At 37.5% G+C, this 25,702-nt stretch overlaps 1 protein-coding gene across 2 annotated transcripts in view; it reads right to left on the bottom strand.

The window, feature by feature from the left end:
* The window catches only part of LOC105382679 (neprilysin-2), a 38,873-nt gene extending 22,225 nt beyond the window's left edge, over nucleotides 1–16,648 (bottom strand). Inside the window, exons 1-2 of one of the 2 annotated variants that reach the window (XM_048632653.1) lie at nucleotides 16,492–16,648; nucleotides 2,258–2,308 (exon numbers count right to left, since the gene is read on the bottom strand). In XM_048632653.1, the coding sequence (XP_048488610.1) occupies nucleotides 2,258–2,308; nucleotides 16,492–16,496 (56 nt within the window). In that variant the 5' untranslated portion in view covers nucleotides 16,497–16,648. Of the gene's footprint in view, nucleotides 1–2,257; nucleotides 2,309–2,550; nucleotides 2,589–16,491 lie in introns of those variants that run through there. The other variant, XM_048632652.1, reaches the window with a different exon arrangement.
* Between the last annotated feature and the right edge of the window lie 9,054 nt (nucleotides 16,649–25,702).

The following is a 25,702-nucleotide window of genomic DNA, read 5'->3' as shown; positions in this document are numbered from 1 at the left end:
TATAAATAAATCAGGAGTTTCTTTCGCCATTTCTTTTCCTTAGTGACCGAGTCTTCATCCGAGGCCAATCCACAAATGAAGCGTTAATTTTTAGTCGAATAATTAATTGTCCATTTAAATTTATAATATCGACATAATATTCTACCATTACTTATTTATTATTGTATTAAGTAGGTATAAGGTAGGTAGGCTTAGGGGCCGAGCGATACATTGGCCTACCGGTGGTGTCAAGGGTCTGCCACACTTCTAGGATGTTTTTTTAGAATCTACCTATATACTTAAGTAGGCATTACACCGTTTAAAAGTCACCTGGTAAAGATCTGCCTAATCAGAAAGTTAGAGGCAAGTGTAGGCGTTAGTTCACAGACTTCGTTGCATTAAATATGATGATGTCGAGATCGCAGAGCATTGCTCATAGCTTTAGAATGCTGTGGATCGCAATAACCTTACAATGTAGAAGGAAAACGGTGGAGGAGGGTTACTCTATCTGACGAAAAAACGAACGAACGAGAGCGGTACTGCAATGGGCACGTTTAATACAACGAAATAGAGTCGTGGCTCGCGCAGCAGTTCTCCGAAACTTCGTTTCTCGACATATAGAGTGACCCCCGAGATCTCCGGCCATCATTATCACCTGCATGTGACGCGACGCGCAAATATTTTGTTTTTTATTAGCGTCGACAGATCCGTCGACAGATCCGTCGACCTGTGCGGCGATGGATCTGAAGACTAGGCCGGGAGCCGCCTCAACTCTCCTCTCACTCACTAAACTTCACTTGCCAAAAAAACAAACCGTTTTTTACCGATTTCGAAAAAAGGAGGTGGTTCTCAATTTGTCTGTATGTATGTTTTTATTCTAACGTAGTTTTACAAGGTACAAAAGTGAATACTTAACTGATGAAGTTGACTGTAAGTACTTTACTTACTAAAAACGTAACTCTTGTGCATTTTATGTCCAATTGTTCTTTGTTAAATACCAATAAAGTTATTCTACAAGTACCTACTAAGGCATGATAATATAATGTTATTATTTTGTAATATCGAAGTGAATAAGTAGTTTCGACAGCTTGAATTGAAACTAACTCGAGGTTCGAGAGAACATTAAGAACTTAACATCATTTAATGTAGCATATACATTTTACTTACTAAGTTAATCTACATTTATATAGCCTACATACATCATCTAATTGATAAAGTCCGTCTTCTAAAGATGCTAATTATATTTTTAAACTCATACTTTTGATATATGTGATGCATGTATCAAAAAACGCCATAATACAATTAGCAAAAGCATAATGACCTTAGATTGAGCGACTTCGACAACGAACAAGAGCAAAGTTTGCTCGTTTGACTCTAGCTTCGCGAAAAACGAGCGACTTACGTAGAATATAATAATATGATTAACAATATACACACAAGATGGAATGTCAGTGCAGAAGAAACCTCTTGAAAAATGTCACCATAGCTAACACCGAGTTCTGATTTTGAATTATATCGGTTAGATTTGTGACTTTATTCATTGGTATACAATGGTTGGTCATTAGGTTGAACAAGTCGGTTTTACAGTAAACAAAATCAGGTAATTTTTTTACTTTGTTTCTGTATGTGACGGACCATTTTGTTTGTTTATTGTCAATCTAAGAATCGGTCCGTTTATCACAGCGAGGATAGAGTCGTTATCGAAGCTTCAAAACTTTGTTTTCCGTAAGCTAAAGTGACCCCTGATATATATTTCTTCATCGGACTTCGTCATCAGTGGTCATGTAGATGTGGAATTAGCGAGCCTTCTACGTGATAAATGATTCCATTACATTGTTGTACATTACAATACTATCGTGAGAAAACATAATCAAATCACCTCTCCCGGCCTGCCTCCTACCACTTTAGGTATCTAGTATCTACCATGAATCCACACTATAATATTTATAACTGAGGATGCTAGATAGTATTGTCGTTACATTTAACCTAAAATTACTGTTTACTAAAAAATATTACTGAATGAAAACTGCTATTTCAAATAACTGCCTGTTTCATGCATTTCATTAAATAGGTAAGTATGTCAGTTTTGGTGTGATATCTCCAATCCACATACCAAAATCCTCCAGTCTAGTCCAGAGTCCAGACCTGGAGGAGGCCCCAGTCCTACAGTAAGTATATTGTTAACGGGCTGTCTGATTGTTGGACTGTACTTATATACTTACCTGCGCAGTGTCTACCCACCTTAAACTAACTAAATAGGCAGTAAAAATCCACTTACTTGACATTATTCTTCATATCGTAGCTAGTAGCGATGTGTTCCGCGTCCGGACTGCGAACAAACAGACCACATTAACACCACCAATGACTAACACCACTCACAAACACAACGTGGAAAACAAGATCTCAACGTGCCACTCTAAATAAAATGTCACATTATCGCTAAACAATTTTCGCGAAATCACGACAAGAGTGCCACAAACAATTCGGGGTTTCTGTTTGGGTTTTATAATGATTGACCACGTGACATTGACCCTAGGTTGCGAAATGCGCGCACAATGGGTCAAAACTGACCGTAGTTCCACCCAGTCAGGCATGGCTGTTCACCGCACAGTGGGGCAACATCCAGTGATTATGTTGAAGGAACAATGGTCTGTCGGGAGCAGGTGGGCCCAGCTTCGTCCTATAAATTAGAGGTGATAAAATGTAGAGTCGCCGCCTCGTGTCGAGAATGAGTGGTTGTTTCTGGCGCGAGCTCGACAACTCTCGCGGTACAGTCGGCCACGGCATCACTATGATCCGCTCATACACAAACAACGATATTTTTATGTCTCTGCTATTATAATTAGTATGTTGATCACACGAGAAGTTGTTCAGAACGCGGAGTTTTATGACATATTATCCCGTCCCACCACCCTTCGGAACTATCGATTTTTTTCTTAACTTAGATTAAGAATGTACGAACGAACGTATTTAAATATCGTTGTTTCTTAATGTAGCGATCCCACTGTTATTTTGCTTCAATCTACTCATAAATTTGTTATTTAATCTGCTTGAATAAAAAACATACGCAGTAAAGTTTTTATCACTTTTTTATAGCTATGATGCGGTTTTGGTTAACTATTGGGGATTTGGCCGTAGGATATTATTTAAAGTAACAACTATAAACTTTATTATACCTATTTATTTATTATTTGGTATTGTTCCTGATTTGTAATTTACCTAAGCATTTATAATTGAATACAAGTGTATATAGGTACCTAGTTATGTATATAGCCTATACCTAGTTGTATATGTATAGTAACAAAGGAAGAACCAGATTAAACAGTTCGACATTTAGAGCCAAATCACGTTAAGAACCTATAAAATCTCTAATGAATGATTATTACTACTAGTTCACATGCGTATTTCCAACCATACTTACAACACAATAGGATTTTACAAAGGTAACAACGAAGACAGTACTCGATCTTCACCAAAATACCCCAATTTTTTTAAACATTGAAATTAGATACTTACAAATATGAACGTTTTTTGTTGGTAATATTCTGAAAGTTGAAGGCGTCATTAAGCTAGTCTTTTCCGTTTAGGGGTAATTTGGTGATATTATTACTGGAACTTTTTCATTGCTCGTGAGTGTATTTTCTAGTGAAGCTTGCTGATAGTAAAAGCTACTTTGAACTACACGAAGGGACCAGTTTCCACAAGATTGACTTTCTACTCCCACAACTTACTTGTCCATCGGAGCTCTACATCTATGCCTATATGGTCAGTGTGGAAATAGATCAGAGCAGCTTGTAAAATTATCAAGTCGAGCTGGTCAGTAAACTATAGAGATTAATTATTTTTCGTTGAACATAGGTCTCGCATTAGACCAGCGTGATAGAATAAGCTTAAACCTTTCTTTATTGGAAGGAGATCCGTGCCCCAGCAGTGGGGACGTAATGGGTCGTTGATGATTAACATAGTATAGGAAAGTTTATATGGATAATATAATATTTTCATGATAATAAACTAACTCTATTCTATTTGGTTTTGTGGATGTAGGTACTAATGTATATCTATCTTCCCAATAAATATAAATTAAATTAGCTAAGTATACCAAAAAATAATTGTAAACAAAAAAAGTAACATCATAAAAGATTGTTTTGACTAAGTTTTGACTGAACTAACTTTATTTTTAATTCTATTCCACGAACCAATTAGTATTTTTATTTCATGACTCTCAAATTTTTTCCTTTGTCTCATGTTATTTTTTACTGTTGTCTAATTAACAAAAAGGATTAGGTAGGTAAATTGAAAAAATATAATGAACTTTATTCGAAAACCTATGTAGGTAGGTACCTATTCAGCATCAGGGCTCAGATTATATTGTTAAGTACATAATACACATAGAATTGCGTAGTGCTTTTCCTAATAATATCTGTATTATCTAAAGCTGCATCGTCAGAAAAAAAAAAACTTGTAAAAAAAAAGCCTTTGCATTTGCATATACCAGAGCTGTCATTTTAAATGCACACGAGCACCTACGTAAAACTATGCAATATGGAATCAGGCATGTGGCATACAAACTTCGACATCGCGTCGAGCTAGCACAATATTTAACTTGTCTAAGCCCATTCATTTGTTCTCCATTTAACCGAATTAAACTTAGACAAGCGGACATTTCGCCGCCTCGACTAACTAAACTAAAACTAAACTTCAATCAGATAAAACAAAACTAGCGCCGGCGCGGGGCTGCCTAGACTAGCCCGATACGAACCTGGGGGGTCACTATCGAAAAACGAACTAACAAGAGTTGTCACGCCATCGGTACGCTTAATGCAACGATATAGAGTCGAGGTTGGCGCACCTGCGTTCCCTAACTTCGGTTTTCCTGAGCTTCGGAGCGCTCTAACCACGACTCTATATCGTTGCATTAAGCGTACCGATTACATGGTATCCTCTTTCGTTCGTTTCTCGTATGCTATAGTGACCCCCCTGACTCACTCAACTTACCCCCCCCCCCCCCTCCCATGCAGATAACGGGACATCGTCTATTGTTTAATGGAATATCGCCCGGCGTCAGGAGTCAGGATGTTTCTCCTGCCAGTAGTTATGAACTCTGATAGATTGTAACTCCGGATTATTTTTACTTACTTGAGTAAATCTACCTAAGTATGAACTTAAGTATAACTTACTTAACGGTCAACGCTGCATTTCATAGTGTTCTCACGTGTGAAAACGAACTAATCGAATCTTATTTGAACTCTTAATACAATAAGCGAAACGCTTTTACCCACCCAGTAACTGTTATTATCAAAATAATGTTCCCAACACGTGGCACACTTTAAATTATAATTAAATTTTCCTTGCATTAATTTTCTAAGTCTGTGCGGTAAAGGAGGGCAGACTAATGTTGGTCCGCACTAAACAATGTTTGCATTCGGTTTAGTTTACTTTCGTGACGACCCGACACGGCGGCGGTAGGAAACTTTCATAATAATTAAAAGTGAGGTCTAGCTACCGCCACAAGTCTAAATTCATTTATAAACTCCACCATAAAGTAAATTTATAGACTTAAACGACTTACGAAGAGTTTTATTGTCTCCTGTCCTCCGTAATATAGGAGATACAAGCACAAAGTTTACTTATCGTTACAGAGATGCATATCGGTTAAAGTGTTAATCTGAAATTAAATAGGTAATACTAAACTTCTTAGCCAAGTTGTGTAAGAAACTCTTTCTTAAAATTCCACACTTTACGTTTTGTAAGCTATAAGACTTATAAGAGTGTTAAAAATAAAAAAAATATGGAAGTAGAAACCATGCAATGAGAATATTTATTTATATTATTAACACTTTTATTTCAATAAACTTGCAAGTAACCGGTAATATAGTATAAATATAAATTGGCAAGTAGGTATCAGATATTTTTATTGCTTCTAAAGAACTAATAAATTTATCTTTACGATCTATTGTTTGTTCACATTCACACAAATGTATACAATTTCTTTGACACAAATTGAGTAAAATTTAATTTAACTGCTATACATAATGCAACGCGTACATACATATTATGAGGGTATCCAACTACTCAAGGAGCATAGCCTTAGGGGCCGTCCATTAATCACGTGAGGTAGTTTTTTTCATTTTTTGACCCCCCCTCCCCCCTGGTGATATTTGGTGAGGTTTGGGACCAACCCCCCCTCCCCCCCCTGGAACACGTGTATTTTTTTGAAAGTCTATGTAAAGGCAATTTTTGACTAGAAAAAATATAGGTCATACTACAAATCGTAAAAATTTTTGCGCCGTCCAAATATTGGTTCAGAAATACCTAATTTTTGACAAAAAAATTTATACACGTGATGTCTAACGAGAACCCCCCCTCCCCCCTCGTGATGTTTCGTGAGATTTTCAGTACCCCCTCCCCCCTCTTTGAGCCTCACGTGATTAATGGACGGCCCCTTATAGATTTGGTGTAATTTGTACCTTAAAATATCATGGAAATATGTACATATATATTCAAGAACATAGGAAAGTTTTTACGTTTTTAACACTCTACGAGTCAGAAATTAAATTAACTAAGTGCCATAGTAAGAAGTCAGGTGCTTATGTGCCTTGTTCAGGAATATTTATTTCAATGCCAGGACTATAATAATATTTTTCTAGCGATCGTTGGAGAGTAAACTTAATTAACTATTTATGGTGTGACTTTATTTCTAGAAACCTACTACTACTAGTAAGGTGGTGCATGATAATCTCGGGTGCAATAAGTAAGTAAAGTTGCTTCTCTGCCCCATGTTTTGCCTTTTATGACACTCCCAAAGCCTTATGATCGAAGCCCAAAGGCTATATAATACTATATATTAATAATAGAATAGCTGCCGTAACACAAGACAATTAAATATCTTTCAGATCCATACAGGCAAAAAACAATGTGTGTAAAGTGGGCGCAAGCGTTTTTAATTAAGTACTTACCTATTTAGCATTTATTCGTTACGGGATTTAATTAGGTAAGCACAGGTATACATATATCTTCCACAAACATAATAGAATTACTACGTAATGTTTTTATATACTGCGTAGGTAATACAAATTATAATTAAACAGAGTCTTTAGATGATTAAATAGGAATTTTGTTTATATTCTCGTGATGCCACGAGCATCGCTAATATTAAGATTATACTCACCTATGTTGATATACCAACTGGTTTTGTATACTAAACGATGCTCCTAGGGCAAGTTAGTAAATACTATGTTCGAAGTAATTCGAAGTAGGTACATAAGTATATACATTTATTAACATAATAATACTTTGCGATTTGTTTGCGACTGTATCTAGACTCTCAAGATAAATCCTAGCAACCATGATTAATTTACCTAAGTACTTATAAGCAAAGCTAATTACTTAACTCATGACATGATCAGTGAGTGTCTCGAAGATTCGGAGGGTTACTCTATCTAGATCTAGATACCAAAACGAGCGAACGACAGCTCTCGTGCAATCGGTACGGTTTTTTTATACAAGATAGAGTCGTAGTTAGCTCAACTTCAGTATTCGTTAGCTAGAGTGACCACTCGGCGCAAGCGCATACAAAACTTGTTTACAAAGCTCCGGTACCGTGTCAAGGAGACTACAGAACACATCCTTATAAGCAAATCATTTTCCCAAGCCACAATTATCGTAAACACTGCGATGAGTCTTCATAAAGTTTTTATACTGTTTCCAGTACGTATCATTTATCATATCTGAGCCTATTGTTTACTTGCTACTGGTGCGGCTCATGTGGGTAAGTGTGGGGAATCTTCGCTACTATTATCACTTACAATGTAAAGTTACAGTGCAATTGTACAACCATGTATTTATGTCTCCTAGTTAGTTGGTTGTGTTACAAGCACAACACTCGATATTGTATTAAAATGCTCCTAGCGACAACATAGCTCATAGGACTATAAGTGACACGAAAAAATAACTGAATGTAGATATACGAACGTAACGAATAGTACAATAAAGTATCAAATTAATAAATAGTATAGGTCGATAGTAATATGTGATAAAAATAAGGTAATTAACAATGGCCTAATACTCTTCCTAGTTTTTTCCCTTCATTTTTAACTGGTTTCAATAGGTTTCAAAACATCATACCGTAATAACTATGGACATTTCTATATACTTAATTCAGTAGCAGTACGCGACTGCATATCTGCTACCTGTGGATCGTATTATTTGAACTCGAGGTTTACGTCCGTGACCGTGGTAGTGAAGTGACCCGTGACTTGAACTTTGACGCCGCAAACCGCAGAATTTACCTCTTAGCTCGAAGATTAACAATATACGAACTGACATCCCAGTGCAAACTAAACGTCCCGATAACACCCCACTCCTACCACTGACTGAGCTCATATTTTGAATTAATTCATTCGATTTGTGGTTGTGACCTTATTCATAGGTACCATACGCCAGAGTCCGCGTTTTTTTATGTTTGGTGCAATGGTTGTCTTTAAACAAAAAGCGCACGTTTTTTTTGCTTTGTATTTGTATGTAACACGCCATCTTGTTCATATCGTTAATCTAAGTCTTAGCTCGCCGTCGATTTAGATATCTAGGTAGCCGGAAGTGGCTGGATTAAAAGGGTCTACTTATAGGATTTTTTATGCACTCCATTTGATAGGACTATATTCGGAACTGGACGATTATGAGGCAATAACGACGATGATTGATGACGAACTAGAAAAGGTTATAGGTAGGTATTACGAGAAGTTATTTTACAACATCACATTTTTACCGGATTGCCGAAAACATCTCCCGAACATTCCGACATTGATTTCAGATTCAGCAACATTAAAAATGAAGAATCCTTGATGTTATCGCATCTAGATGTGCTCGGCCAGGGGTTGTTTTATTATGGCCGTTCATTTTACGATGATGGCTCGTATCACTTACAGGCTTTATGATTATACACAGGTAGTGGATGACGCAGGCTAGACACCGCTATCTCGAGTGCCAACAGCCGCGACGCTATTTCTGAACCCGGCGAATAAAACTGCCGATGATCGACTGATAACCGAAATAGACTCGCATTTCCATGGTACAGTAAGCGGCAGAGAAACCTGACCCCCCTCAGAAGCATTGTTACTATGTGAGGGGGTCAGGTTTATCTGCACCTGACCGTACATACATAGGTACATACATAATACACTGTAATACCAAAAGGGGTATTCAGAGGTTACTGAGACGCTTTTCGCTGTACTAACTCACGTGCTAGGTCGCGTGCCGTATCGCCGGTTTTGAACGAGTACAAATGCACTTAGGGTACATATTATCTAGAATCTAGATGTGCAGGTTTACTCACGATTTTTTACCTCACCGTAAGAGCGATGGTATAAATACCAAAGAACTTATTGGTACATTTCAGCGCCGGGATTTGAATCCACATCTCTGGCGTGAGAAGCGGGCGCTTACCGACTATAAGCTACCATCGCTATTACCATGTTACATGTGTTTATACGGTAGGTAGATACATAGAGATTGGTTTCGTGCAAACCTCCTTTATCAATAATTAAAAATGCACCTTGTGATTACGAGTAACTGTTACGATCGGTTTAATAGGCAAGTTCCGCCAACCGAAGACGTAATCAAATAGCTAGATTATTGATTGACTGCGGACTAGAGACCGTGTATCCGTTATCCGAGAATTTTAGTCTATGAAGTATGCACCGCTGGAGAGGGTGGTGCTTATGGAATGACTATATTATGTACTTACTTACAATGTACATTATCCTAATCCTAACTAATATTATAAATGCGAAAGTAACTGTGTCTGTCTGTCTGTCTGTCGTCTGTCTGTCTGTTACGCTTTCACGCCAAAACGGATTAGAATGCAATTTGGTATACAGATGGTCTAGACTCTGGGAAAGAACATAGGCTACTTTTTATCCCGGAATTCCCACGGGAAAACTTTTTAAGGCGAAACGAAGCGCGCGAGAACAGCCAGCGTAACATATGGGTTGGATCATGTAATCTTGGCGTTTGTGGGTATGAATCCGACGCTCTACGGCTTCTGCTGACTGTTTCTCAACAAGAATCGCAACGTGCCGAGTGGGAATATACGTCACGGGTCCTTACAAACATGCTCACAAAAATAGAAGGTCCCGTTAACAAGATCCTTTGTTCATTGTTGGTTTCTATGAATAAATACTATTAGGTACAAATGAGGTTTATTTAAAATACCCGTGATTTTGGATTCGGAAGCGGCGTTTTGCATATCCGTCGAGTGTTAGGAAACTCTGCCTTTCAGCCTTGACTACTCGTTGGAAGGCTTACATAATGCTTCTTAAATAATAATTGGCATCAAATACTTGCGAAGTACCTCTCGCAATCGCCACTTCCTATAGATCTATTGCAAGGGGGTTGCTCTAGGTTTCCAAAAACCAGAGCTGTCGTACTATCGATACGTTTGCAACGAGATACGGTCCATCAATCAAGTCATGAAAATAAGGAGTGCTATTTTGCAAAGTGTTTTTGTCATTGTCAGTTATTCACTTAAATTACTTATGATCAATTTCCGTTTTCATGACTATAAATGGACTATAGAGTCCTAAGTAGCGCAGTAGTACTCTAAAACTTATTTTCTCCAAAGTTAGAGTGCCCCCCGATTGAGATTCATTCTGTATTCTGTTTATATGACGACAGCGGATTACTTCTTACATATAATATTGATAACGAAAGTGTTTGATGTGTTTGTTTCTTTGCTATGCAAATGAGGGTTTGTCCAATATCTGCCGAGAGTACGGTGAGAAATAATTTCCATGTTTATTAATGACGACACGAAATCGCAATAATATTAAATTGATGATCGCTTGGCTTGTGTTGTCATTTTTATTTTTGTTATTTTAACCGCTGGCTACTGGTGGTTTTTGTAACGGATGGATTTTAATAGACAGACCGATAGGCTAGATCATTTAGATAGATCGGTAATTTGGAAATTCTACACAAATCAAAAAAGTTAGGTAGGTGTTAAAAATTTAGTTTATAATTTTTTAGCTTGCCACACTGTTATTCTTAAATGTTTCAAGATACTAGTTAACTTTCTTGTGTTACATACACGCATACATGGTCAGGACCATACATAGAGTACAGTAGAGTACGTACTTGCAAGTAGAGAGTACACTTTCTATGCCATCCCAGAAGACACAACATAGCGATGTTCAATAAGTTAAACATTTTAGGGCGCGTTAAAAAAGGGTAAGTATAGTTAGCCGAAAGGGTGTGACTCAGAGCTTCATATTAAATACATTTTGGTATGCAATTTATGACACATCTCAAAAAATATTGTTTTATTTTATTTTATTTTATTTTATTTATTAACAGAAATCCACAGCATCTTAATTAACATAGTTTGCTAACATTGTTTATAAATAAGGCCATTAATGGAATTTACTATGTTAACTTAATATATAGTAATTTATTAGAACTAGAACTTAAACTAGGTAATTATTCAGGTTACAAAAGCAGACATGTTTTGTGTGTGTGTGTGTGTGTGTGTGTGTGTGTGTGTGTGTGTGTGTGTGTGTGTGTGTGTGTGTGTGTGTGAGTGTGTGTGTGTCATTATTAATAAAAGTGAATTATTAGGTAGGTACATCCTTAGTACACAAATATATATACATAAGCAGATGTGAAGGCATACACATAAATAGGTAGTACACAATAATATATACATAGGTAGACTGGTAAATAAAGATTCACTGGATAAATAATTACACTCACAGTTATACAGTTAATAAAGTATTTAAGTAGGTAGTAAGATTGATTGTCGGTGGAGTCTAAATTTAACTTGTGTCAGCATTTGTTGGTCACATAGGTAACTTTCTAATAATATTTTCTTTTTCAATAATTTCCAAAATTGTAGAACATGAGTTGTTCAAAATGACAAGATGATGCCATTTTTTATTACGACTACTGGTAAGTATACTATTTTTGCAACAACATGTAAGTACCTAGTTATATATTTGATAGAATACTTGGGTTTGCTTGGCAATGTGTACTAGCGCAGACTTTATATTACCTGAACGCCTATTTGGATATTGTGATGCAGAATTTCAACCTCTAGGTGTTGAAATGTGGGGTCATTCAGAGAACAATGGAGAGATCTACTCGTCATCTCATCACCACCATCGCACCAGAGGGGTCACTCTCTAAGGCCCGGGTCTCCTATTTTCGCCGTAGGTCGTGTCCGGCGTCACGCCGTAGGCCGCGTCACGATGCTCACTATAGAAATGTACTGATGCGGTCTCCCTCACACGCCGACGTTGGCGCGTAGACGAAGTGAGCATCGTGACGCGGCCTACGGCGTGGCGCTGGACGCGAGCTACGGCGCGTAATAGGAGACCCGGGCCTTGTTGACGAACGTGAATTGTCACGCAATACTACAATACAAGATAGAGAAAACAGCTTCGGAAAAACAAAACTGCAGCGCCAACCACGCCTCTACCTCATTGTATAACAAGGATTTAAGGACACGATAGCTTTCTGGTAGCGAGCATTATTTATGATACCCTACATAAACAATTACCTCATATTATGCAATATTCATCGAACTTACACAAAGGATTTGTAGTAGAAGTTTATAAAAAATGTGCGTCAGTCTAAAATTCGAAATTGTTTTTTTTTTGCTTCCTTCTGTAAATTCTGTAAATACGAGGGGTTAACACTTCGTCAAGTATGCAGCAAGTGGCACTTCGTCGAAACTCCGAATGTATTCGTATTCGAATGCATTGATCCAATTTGGCCGACACCTTTCTAAATCGGTGAATGTAACCCTTCCCGGATATTTTCCCTCCGCGGGCCATCTGAGTGTTGTATAAATATTTCAGCTCTACATTGTACAATTTCATCAGTGTGCTTCCCTTTGGCAGGTAAACCTTTATTTACTTTGATTATGGGAATATAAGATTTTGGACATGTATGTTATAAAGCAGGTCTTGAGCCTAATAGCTGTCTCCAGTACTGACGGATGACCGAAACTTTGGGCACTACAATCTACTTCTGCGATGGCTGTACTCAATGAAATTTAATTTTTGATTGCATTGCACAGCATAGTTTTTTTTTCTAATTTTAGGTGCCTTTCCACTATAGATTTGCTATAATTTGAAAGTCACACAATCAATATGGTTAGTAGATATCAAACGCATCCATAGCAAAGCAGAGCACATCTCTAGCGGAGAATCACCCTTAGAGTCCATATCGAAAGAAGCTACCTACTGAGTAGTACAATGATAAAATATCACCCTATATTTCCCGTCTGGGAGGAAGGTAGTTCGCTCGATGCCCGTGACTCGCCTTAACCTTCCGGCTGCAAACTTCGTTTGGATATTTTTAAAACGATTCCAAATAGAGTTGATAACTCGTGGATCGATGCAGTCTCCACGTGCACGGTCGTGGATGCACAGATTAGTATAATAATATGTTTATGCAGGCTCTAGGTAAATGACATGCCAGGAAACTGGATCTTTTGGGCGAAATGAAAACTTTTCTTAAGAAATAAACCCTCGGAAAAGAACAAAAGGTGTTCCGGTCTACTCGGAGGTGTGATATTTGAAATAAGACGGTTTATGGTATATATTTTTTTAAATCTCAAAAGAGAGAATTAAGTACTTACTATTCGTGTCCTTATTTTTTGAAACTTATAAAGTTTCGGAATTTCACTAAATATATTATTAAAGTATTTAGGTATCTTTGCATTTATTATACTTACCCTCTAGTATTCTACAAATTAAATAAGATCCATCTTTTAAATTTTATATCGGTAGCTCTATCGAACCCTTATAAACTAGAACAACAATAAAAAAATAAGAATAAAGGTCTTTGAATATGCACCCTATTCAATCATGTATAGATACTACTACTTCTAGATAATTTAATTATGTTTATACTTCCGAATCTGGATAGATAGCTAATTAGTATCGCGTAATGAGTAGTTCTATTCAATAATTATGTACCTATGGGAAACTCTAATTAGTAAATTAAGTACCTCTTCAGTAAATAAATAATTAGATGTGTTATTTTATCTTTGTGTTGCTCGTCACTCATAATACACATATCTAAATGTATAATACTTTCTGCTGTATCTTCCAAATTTTGTAACTATGCGTTATGGCAGATTGGAAAAACCGGCCAAGTGCGAGTTGGACTCGCGCACTGAGGGTTCCGTACAAAGATAAGCTGTCTCAATTTTTTTTCAATATTTTATTTTACTGTTGATATCTTTACCCGTTTCTGAGAAAAAGGGAGGTGACAGACAGACAGACAGACGGACAACAAAGTGATCCTATAAGGGTTCCTTTTTTCCTTTTGAGGTACGGAACCCTAAAAAAGAACGGTAAGTTTTTTGGTAAATGTTCAGTTTGACCAGTAAGAAACTTTTGATTTTATTTTCGAAAATAGACTGAAAATTAAGCCTAAAATGGTAGAAGGTAAATCTTTAAACCGTCGAGTGTAGCGTTGCGTATGATGATCGGAGGGGCGTCCCACGCTTGCCAGTTCGTGGTGTTCACTCACTCAAACATTATACTTTTTATTAATGGTCCAAACGTAATTAATTTAATATATTTAATAAATATACCTAAACTGAAATAATACATACTTAAGCGTAAAGTACTTAAAAGTAGTTCCAGGCGATTTTTTTTTAACGAAGACGTTTTTTAAAAGCAGTATTTAATTCGTTTATGTTGATGAATTTCATGATAAAACTGTGAAACTAGCATGCTTAGGGCAGATTAATGGTCAGATTAAAGTTATCTGTGGAATAATTCTGATGCTGTCGCATCTGAACAACAATTTTATTCCTCGGATAACATTTATTGCTACTACTACCTACTTCGTTAAATTACTAATACCTTTAAAAACACTTCTTTATAGGTCACAAAAATGTCCGAAGATGTTTGCCTTACTTACTTATTACTATAATTATGACAATTTAATACAAAATACACTCACGAAAAAGAAATGAAAAACTCAATGAAAAAGTTCCATTGAGAAAATCACCAAATGACTCCTAACAAAAAAACTAAGCTAATGATGCCTTCTGCAATATTTTATCACATTTAACGGCTCATCAGAATATTATTATTACCAACTAATAACGTAAATATTTTATTCAAATTTCTTTTTAAATCTTTATTAAAAATTGGGGCCATTTGGTGTCAGCATTTTGTGAGTGGAACTGTTTCTTTGCTCGTGGGTGTATTTTTGGCCGCATGCATATGGAATGTGTAAATACAGGGTGTTGTAAAAAGGGTAAGTATACTAAGCCTGGCTTATGTATTACACGTAGGTTTCGCCTTAGAATACCCTTTTTGAAACATCCTGCATACGGTTTTAAATAATTATAATTTTAGAATGTAGGTAGGTAGATGTTACAAATGGTACTCGTACTTATTGTAGCATATTTTATTAATATAAAAATATATTATTTTTATAAAAAATATATATTTATATGTAAGTAAGTAAATGAGCAATGCATAAATAATAATAAAACTTATGTAGAGACTGGGGACATCTCACTCATAGCCATCCGATCCCAAACTAGGTATAGCCTGTAATATGGGACCGCTGATATAATAACATAGATAGATAGGTACATATTAACACCAAAGACCCGAGTAAAATAATATCATTCTTTAAACAAATATCTGTCCGGCCGGGAAACGAACCAGAGATCGTCGGCTTAGCAATCAGGCTAACCACTACACCATTCCGTCGCAAAATGTAAATAAATACCTACTGAAGTAAAACTTATCGAAGTAAGCAAGGTTTATTGTTAAAACGGAGTATTTTTGTGATAACACAGAGTAGTTTGTTCGCATCACCTCACGCGTCTCTGTATATTGGTACGTTTTAAAGTAATTATTCCTTTGACAATATATTGAATTTCGTGCAAGGGACTTTGTAACCGGAATGTAAATTAAAATTTGTCACCAAGTTTATTACCCGATTCACATTTGAAGCTGTTAAGTACTTAGTTCACATCGGGGCCCACATAAACTGTCGACCTCGTATCTAGATTCACTTAATAACACGCTCTTTTTATGTAATATACCGCAATAAACACGAAACATTCAACTTTATTCGCTTATACGGGCCGATTACCACACAAGTTCTGCTGTTATGTTACGGATTGTATTATGTTTATGTATAAGAATAATGTTAGTTTATGTATGATGCGGTTTGAACAATTCATTGATTGTGGAACACAAATAGTGTCACGCACTTCCCAGTCGATACGCTAACTAAACAATCACGTCTGTCTCGGACCGCGGCTTATCTCCACTTAAAACATAACAAAACACAGTGACATGCTCAAACTCGTAACAAAAAAAAACTATCCAATTCAAAAGTTCGCAACTAATTTGCGGCGGGAGTCAGCAGCCGGCAAATCCTTTCAAACTTGGAACAGGACAGAAAAAAAATCGCATCGCGTATTGCAACAGCGGGACACTTTCTCCGATCACATAAAAAGTTCGCGTTAGATCTCACCTCATTGAAGTTGGTGGTGATGAGGGCGGGAGCGGGGCGAGGGCGGGGGCGCGGGTGACTGCGGCGGCCTCCGGGCGGAGACTGAGCGCGACTGTAGCGGCCGTGCCTCTCACCTGAGACTGAGCCGAGGCGCGACCCGCGAGCCACTTTTATATGACACTGCTACTTGGAGGGCAGCGTTTTCTTTCCCTGATGCCGCAGTAATGACGGGTCTACGACCAGCCGGCCGGTTTCTCCCGAGCCTCCTTGTCACTGCAACGGTACAACGGGTCTAGCGGGGCTCCGCGCCGGGGGGCTCCCCTGGACGCCTCTCGCCGGGCCCTGCGTGCTTAGGAACTAGGTACAGGAAGTAAAGGAACCTTTGTGTTCTTACTAGCGTTTTTAGGACAGAAGTCACGGCTACGGGCTGGTGTTTCTTGAGTCTGTGCTTGTTTAGCGGGCTGTTTCTCATTAATGGGTACATAATTACACATAACATAAACAACAAACACTCTCTCTGGTCTGGTTTATTTATTTGTCTCTTTATTGCGCTAAAATGTCCAGAGGAAAATTACCTAGTAAAGTGCATTACTCGTTTTAAGGCGGTTTATTTTTTGTATGTAATATATATGTATGGTTAATACATACAAAATTATAATTATTATTATTCCATGATACAATAATTATTTCATATTTCGTGTCCCGATCGGGATTTTAACTGGGGCCTTCGGCAGAACATAGAATAGAACCAGTATCTAAGTTGTATACAAAGTTGAATACATAAAGGGTCCAAGAAACTGGGGTAATGATCTGATTTTCTTCAAAATGACATAATTATGACCACCAACCTATCAGAGCACTTAACATACATAAATCCTGACGTACCTCACCAGGGACAAAGGGTTTTGAAGCCAGGTCTTGGGCAGCGGCTGTGAGATCCTCCTACTTCATCCCCACAATTTTTTCCTCAATATGTCTCCAGGTGCTTTCCAGCGTCTTGTATGTCTTCCTGAGAAATTTTGGGTCATTCTAAGCAACTTTAGTTCCAAGAATTTTTAAGAAAAACGCTTTTTCATAATAAACTTAGTTGGTCACATGATTACTATGGGAAGTATAATAAGAATTATCAAAAGACAGCGGACAAAAGTTGTTCATGTTGTTAACCTCTTTTGGCTTACTATACCAAGAACAATTTTCCGTACCTACCTAAGTACCACCACTAAAACATTAGCCACCACTAGGTAACCAGGGTCTCTGTCTCTAGCCTGACAAACATCTGACAGTTCCATAAGAGTTAAGTACGTCAAATTTGACAAGCGAGCGATTGTTAATTGCGAGTTAATTGCTAATGTTCAGTGGTGGTAACCCCACCGGTAGAGATGTAAGTAAGTCAGTAGTGGGGACTCAATAAGTGATAGGACCCCTATCTAAAGTTAGACACTGCACTGCAGACGACTATCTCTAGAAACTTTCAGCAAACTGCATAATTTGCATTGAATCGTATTTCAGATAGGCTATGCGAAGTTAACAATAGATTAATAATTTTCATATAAATATAAGTACCAAGTCTAGAAACTAGGTGAGATAGCATCCTTTGAGCGATCCACACTCGAGAGAGCCAGGTGCAGGTACTTACAGTCTTACACCTCCACAGAGAATAGAATAGAATAGCATCCTTTTAAGGTTGTCTTGAAAAAATCGCTTTAAGCGATAAGACCGCCATTTTTGTACATATTTGTTAGTATTTAAGTTTTTGTAAGTTTCTTTTATGTGTACAAATAAAGAATATTCTATCTATCTATCTATCTATCTTTAAAAAAGGAAGTCCAAAGACAATTCGATAACGCTTGGCAGAGCTTTTGGTCCATAACATAATACACTTGCGAGCAATGAAAAAGTTCCACCGACCAAAGGCCAACATCAAATTTTAAAGGCCTGAATTTTTATTAATTCAAAATTTTAACACATACTGTGCTACCACAAAAAACTTTAAACGCTGTTTAACAAGTGTTTAAAACAAAATTTGACAGATTTCGTAGGCGTTTGACAGCGCTAAATATCTGTTAAATACTGTCTAAGTTTTTGTGGTAAGGCCCAATATGTTTATGTTTTTAGTTGTTAATATTCTGATACGCTGTACTGATGAAATAAATGAAGCACTGGAACTTTATCAATGTTGGTAAGACTATGCTTTGAAAGGTGGAGGTAAGTACCTATCCTACCTTTTGTCTGAATAAATGTTTTGCTGTTCTGTAGACTTTATTCACCAAATTGTGTTAGGCATTTGAAAGGAAAAATTTGTCCTAAATGTAAGAGTTTGTTTGTCTTCTTTCACTTGAAAACAAAAACTTCATAGCCACGTGACTTTTGGTCGGCGGAGTTTTTGTTTGTTTCGGTCATGCGATTTCGAATCCTAGTATTTACAAGTTTTGCAACACCCTGTATAAAGAACCGAACTATTTATCGTTCAGATGTTCAGAGAAAAAGGATCCATCAAAGCACTAGAAACTTTCAAAGAGGGTCTAAGTCTGATATCGCGCAAAAGCAAAAGAACAGCTGTTCCATACATTCTGGTTGAATTTGACCAGCAGATATATAATGAGTTCAACTTTTTTATATAGGACTAGCTGTTCCCACGAGCTTCGCTTCGCCTTAAAAAGTTTTTCCCGTGAGAATTCCGAGATAAAAAGTAGCCTATGTTCTTTCTCAGGGTCTAGACCATATGTATACCAAATTTCATTCAAATCCGTTCAGTAGTTTTGGCGTGAAAGAGTAACACACAGACAGACAGACACAGTTAGGAAGTTAGGATGGTAAACTTACTGGATGGAAACTACATAAATATTATAGTTATTAAGTACGGTCAGCTGCATAAGTTGTTATAAGTACACTTTTGTACCTTGTCAAACTGACGAACCGTCAATATTTTAATGGATGGATAGGCGGTTTCAGATTGACAAGGTACAAAAGTGTATAGCTTCTTATGCAGCTGACCGTACCTATATTTATTTTTTGGCGAGTTTTAACTGGTTTTCCTGTTTGTATCTCCTGTAGGTTGGCCAGTAGAAAATACTTTTAGCATTAAGACCACCTTTGTACTAACATTATTATATTTTTGTACTTATAATAATTAAATAAATATACCCTTGCAAGCCGTCTATAAATATATAAATAGTACGTATACACGAAATATACGAATAATACGTCTGAAATACTACATAAGTACTTGGTTTTGAAAGTCCCTAAGCCTTTTTACGTCACACCCTCGCAGCACAAGCAACCGAATACAAAACATGATAATATAATTGTATCAACTATTAAACGATTTTCAATCGTCAAATATTGCAATAAAGTACCTACCGAATACCAAAGGTTCAACTCGACAGTCAATTTGAGGCAATGGAGTACGTTTTCAATTCGGTAGTGGCTTGCCCCACAGCCTAGATTGTTGTTGCAAATTGAATGGCGCTGACGGGTTACTCTATTCTAACAAAAAATTTACGAACGAAAGCTATCGTGCAATCGACACGTATAATACAACGAGATACAGTCGTGGCTCGCGTAGCTACGCTCCGAAACTTCGTTTTTAACCGACTTCGAAAAAAGGAGGAGGTTCTCAATTCGTCTGTATGTATGTTTTTTTTAATGTATGTTCACCGATTACTATAAGCCATTTATGGACCGATTTTGAAAATTCTTTTTTGATGTAAGTATTGGGTTGAGTTCAGGAGTGGTCCCATTTTTTTCAGAATTTAATTCCACCGCCAACGGTACCTACCCTAGTTGGTGCCATATTTCTTCAGATTACTTTGTCACCGCACCAACATAAAAAAATAGCAGTACCTACTTAGGTATATTTGTACTGTCACCTAGGATTGGTCTAAACCTTAAATTATTTCTTACTTTTAGTGGTTTTTTGAAGTCGGTTTTTTTATTTTTTTCGTTTTATAGAGTGACCCCCCTGTATCGAGAGGCTTTGTTTGGGCTAAACTGTTGCGCCTTGACACACACCCGCGTCTCGGTCCGGTGATCACCCAGGATGTTCTACTGAACTCAACTTAACCAATGGTATTGATGTTTTGGAATAGATCATTTGGAAAGAGATTATTTTCAAGAATTCCCAAAAGTTTAAATAAGTAATATTATTTTCAAAAGTAATTGATGATTGCATTGCACAAAACGACTGCAAACTCATATCTACTGGATTTCAACTAAGTGTAATTTTAATTATACTGAATGTAAGAGGTCATGAGCAGGAAAAGAGTGACCCCAACAAGACCCTGTTTATTTATTTTATTTTAAATATTTTTTCAATTGATAACATAAAACCAGGACTCTGCGTACTGAATTGTTATTTGTTAAATTAAATTAAAAAGATTCTTCTCGATGATCCGATAAACATCGGACTGAAATAGCCTATGTTGAGTCTACTTAAGCTATTTCAGTTTAATCTAGAATATTAAACCTGGCGTGTGCCGCCCACTGCCCGCTTCAGGCATCTTAGGATTCTTAGGAACATGACGAGTTGGAGCTTTGTGAGACTAGCCTATCTATGCAGTTATTCTTTGTCTATGTGAGTGTCAGTCATATCATTAGCCTGGATCGAGGGTGACTACACGGCTTGCACCAAACAGTTAATCAAAAGCAGGGTAAATGCGAGCCACCCTAAGTTTACTGGTGTGTAGGTACTATGGTGGATTGGGTCACTGTATGTGAAAGTCGGAAGGCTTCAGTATCCGACTTTGAAAGAAATATTATTATTATTATATGTTTTCTTATATTTTCACTCCTTTTGGAGGTTTATTCCCTATCTCACGGGCGTAAGCCAAGTGAGGAGGGCCTAATTTTGGGATGAAATGACCGATGTTGTGAGGAATTTTATTATTATTATTATTATTATACCACCGCATGTCATTGGCCATCGCCAGAGCATCGAATGCGATGTTCGGGGTCCCCAGTCCATGCAGTTACGGGTTACCATTGCTTACGAAATCTCCTGCCTATTGCATGATAGCTCTCGTTCATTCCTTTTGTTGTTAGGCTAGATTAACCCTCCAAGTTATAAATATACTTATAATACTTACTCTACTATTACTATGTTCATTGATAACACTGATTGAGTAATAAACCAAGCGTACTAACACCCAAAATATATTTTATACCTACTTTAGTTCCACTACAGGCCATGGCTTACTACTGACTTCATAAATAAAAAAAGCTCCATTCTATTGCTAAAGTAAGTACCTACTTTGTTGCATGTCACAAGTCCATTGCCCACGGCTGTATGGCACGCACCACTCGTAAGTTTAGCAAATATTCGGTGCTTATTTAAAAAAAACGGAATTTAAACAGCTATGCTAATAACACCGCACAGTGTTTGGTCATATAGGTTTAACGTGGACGAGTTATGCTAATGGCGGCAACGGAGATTAAAATCACATAACGCTAGATGTTGGTTTTGATCCTTTACTAATAAGTAATTTGTGAGCTATGAAAAGGTTCCTGTGGAAATAGCATCTTATTATTACTCCTAGACGGAGACAGCAAGCTTAATGATGCCGTCTGCAACATAACAGCTAAAATTTTAAATTACTTAAATGTTTTTAAAAAATTGGGACATTTGGTGTCGGCATTTATTAAGTGGAACTTTTTCATTGCTCGTGAGTGTACTAAGAACTAAGTAATACCTATTTAAAAATAAATCTGAACAGAGCTTTGTAGGGTACTAGGTTCTAGGTTCTAACAGAGTGTTGAGTACCTATGTAGTATGTACGTATAGAATTGTTACCCGAATGCAAAAAATATTATTTAATTTCATTTCCAATCTTTGCCATTTCTCTTTCCTCTAGGGCGCAATTTAACGGTTAACGTTTTTAAAATATTCAGGCATATTTTGAAAATATTTTCAATATTTTCATTGTCAATTTGATACGTTACGTATACATATGCCGTATTCAACACTTTACAATACATACCATCGAATTTGGACTATTGAATTAGAAACTTCTACTGGGCTTCCGCAAAACATAAATTTGCTGAGCTATTTCTGATTCCATCGATCTACGTCCGAGGTACTTGTGTTTTTATTCGTGCAATAAATCTCTACGTTTTTGTATTAATAGCGATCCCTGAGCACTGAGGCCTCTTGTGCGGGTGTTTTCAATAGTTTTCATGTTACCTATGTGGCATAATAATTCTATTCTAGTACTTATGCCTACGTATTATTTTTTAATATTTGTTAAATAGATGGCGGAGTGTAGACGGCTAGATGGGGTGACCAACTGACCACTTGCTAAAGGATGCTGCTAGTACTGAATGGATGCGGAAAGCTATGCATCGCATCCAGTGGCGTCCATCCTACGTCTGGCGTTTGGCAGAGTCGTAAGCTGATGATGACGATCTATCGATTAGAATTTGTTTATTTATAAGTACTTAATCATTATATTAATTAATCATTATATTAATTAACATGCTGGCTCATAGCCAGTATTTACCAAACGGCTTTGTTATAAGTGCGTAATTTGTGCCATTGTCAGCTTCTAATAGGGATGGAAGGACGTATCTGCAATCTGCAACACATGAGAACTTTGCTTTTCTACTACGATACGTTGCTATGGACACGTTTGATATCAACCAATCATAGCTATTGGTCTTTGTAATATTTCTTAATTCTATAAGATTTTAGTTTACCAGTAGTGGTAATTCGCTCTTGTGGTTTCAATAAACCCATCTTATCCCTGAACAGATAAGTTGGTCACACTCGCACTGTACTCACATTTTCTGATCATACAATCACAATGCTCTATGTTGATATCTAGGTAAATATATAAGATTCAAATGGCGCGTGTGTGGCGGAACTACGCGACACGGTCACTTGAGGGGTCACTACACTAAATCGCCAAACGAACGAACAAAAATGTTCATGCAATCGGCACGCTAAATACGATTATATATAGATTCGAAGTTTGAGCAACGCTCCGAGGCTTTGGGAAACAAATCTGCAGCCCTAACCACGACTCTACACCGTTGTATTAAACATGCCGATTCCACGACAGCTCTCGTTCATTCGTTTTTCGTCAGCATAGAGGAACCCTGCGCGGCACCTGACGCGCATGCGCGAGGCTCCAGCTGTAAGGTTATTGGCTGGCGCGTGCGCCGGGTGCAAATGGCGGACATCGTCATCATCTGACAGGAATCTATTGTTGTGATATTGGAGAAATATAAACTTTCATGCGGATTCTTCGTAGCAATTTGGTGGTAATGCCTAAGTGGAAGAATGAGTGGTAGGGATGTCTCTCTCCAGTCGTGTCGGTCTATCCGTACCATTGGGTTACGAGAGTGATGGATCAGATGATAATGCACGTATGGGCATAGGTTCTTTATGACATGGTTCAAACGAAACAGAATGGTTTAATGTTATACCAGCTTTCGGTGGTCCATTTCAGTATAAATTCCGCAGCAAACGAAAGCAAAAGCGAACTTTTTTTCCACCAACAGACCATGGAACCACTCACTGAATATCAATAACTTTCTCCTTAGGACCACATCAGACCCATCCACACTTAGGGCTGTTTATTCTATACCTACAGATAAGGTGCACTGACACACCATCTGTTCGTATTGTTCATCTAAGGTACCTGGTAGGTACCAGCTTCTATCGGATCAACTTACCTTCATCTTCCGCCAATCTCGACTGATATTTCCTTAGATACACTTCATCAGGCACTTACGTGGACAGAATCAACCACACGTGGTTCACATTAGCATATTCATGCGATGCTAATAGTATATAGGAAGACATTGATTTATAATTATTAGGTAAGTATATTTTATAAAAGTAGTTTTTAACAATCATTCTTATTTTGATTATTTATTACTTGAATAAGAAGTTCGTCCACTGCTAAAGATCTAGGAAGATTAGGATCCGTTCACAAAGACTGGATTGATATGATCTGGCCGCACACGCAGATTTTGGAGTTCTGAAGTTGCTTCCATCCCGGAATTCCCAAGGGATTACCTTAACACAAACGTCGTTGCTAGCGCGAAATGCAGGGGGTCTCTCTATGTGACACAAAATTTTGTTTCGGAGCGTTGCTGAACTATTCTCGACTCTACTTATCTAGTATTAAACGTGCCGATTGCACGACAGAGCTCTCTGTATAGAGTAGTAGAGTTTTCTTCAGTATAGAGTAACCCTCCAGATGCCGCCAGCAGTCCACGTCCACACAACCCGTGGGCTGATCCGGCCAGTGACCCGGTGGGTCAGGTTGTCCCTCGCCGTCTTATTACGAGCCACTCTGCAATACCAAAACCGATTAATATAATAAGGTAATCAAGTCCCACAGCGGCAAGTACTTATCACAATTTACAAATCGGCCTTATCGCTAAAAACGATCTCTTCCAAGCAACTTTTGCGTGTTTTTAGTGGCTGTAAGCCAGCTTTCACAGATTTAGTTAATGTACAATGTCTGAATAGCTATGAAAAGGCGAACTCGTCCTGAATAAGGCGGCTTTCGCCGGTCGCTTCGATAAATAATAACGCATGAACTTGACATCACGATTTTAATAATATGGCATTTATTTATGAGCAGGTATTGTGTAATTCATGGCATGAATATAATTACTTAGTTAAGTACTGCGTAACGTTTGTTTGGGTACTTATCTTAAACGAAAGTAGAGCAGTAAACAAACAAAGCAGTACGTATGTAAGTACCTTTAAGTTCTAACTTCTTATATTAATGTAGGTAACTAAGTAGGTACTTACTCCTAAAAGTGTATTAACTATTATGTACCTACATAATAAATTATGTAGATAAGTACTGGATGTTGCAAAACTGGTAAGCCGAAAGACGGTGACTCTCAGTGTCTTTCTAAACAACTTGTGTAAGACTTTCGGAAATTCGTGCACCAATGCATTTTTACCTTATTTTCCCCTTTATTATCTCTACCGACTAGTACCGACTACCTTCACACAAATGTAAAACAACACCATCTATCTGCTTTAGCTTGAACTTGGTGGCCAAGTGGCATCCGAGCTAACAACAATGTTTTACTGCATGTTTTTATAGTTCGTAACTCCTACCAGATCAACGAGATGGCGCTGCTATAGTACCGTTAGTACTGCAAATTAAACCTAGATGGCGCCAGCAGGCGGTGACTGACTCTCCGCACCGCCCCGCTTACTTCCGCCTACAAACACACAACCACATCGATTTGAGTACAGTCAGTATTC

This window comes from Plutella xylostella, chromosome Z (assembly GCF_932276165.1).
Source record: "Plutella xylostella chromosome Z, ilPluXylo3.1, whole genome shotgun sequence".
In the NCBI taxonomy this organism is placed as follows: domain Eukaryota; kingdom Metazoa; phylum Arthropoda; class Insecta; order Lepidoptera; family Plutellidae; genus Plutella; species Plutella xylostella.
The sequence above is the reverse complement of the archived record's forward strand: the minus strand, read 5'-3'. Positions and strand labels throughout refer to the sequence as shown.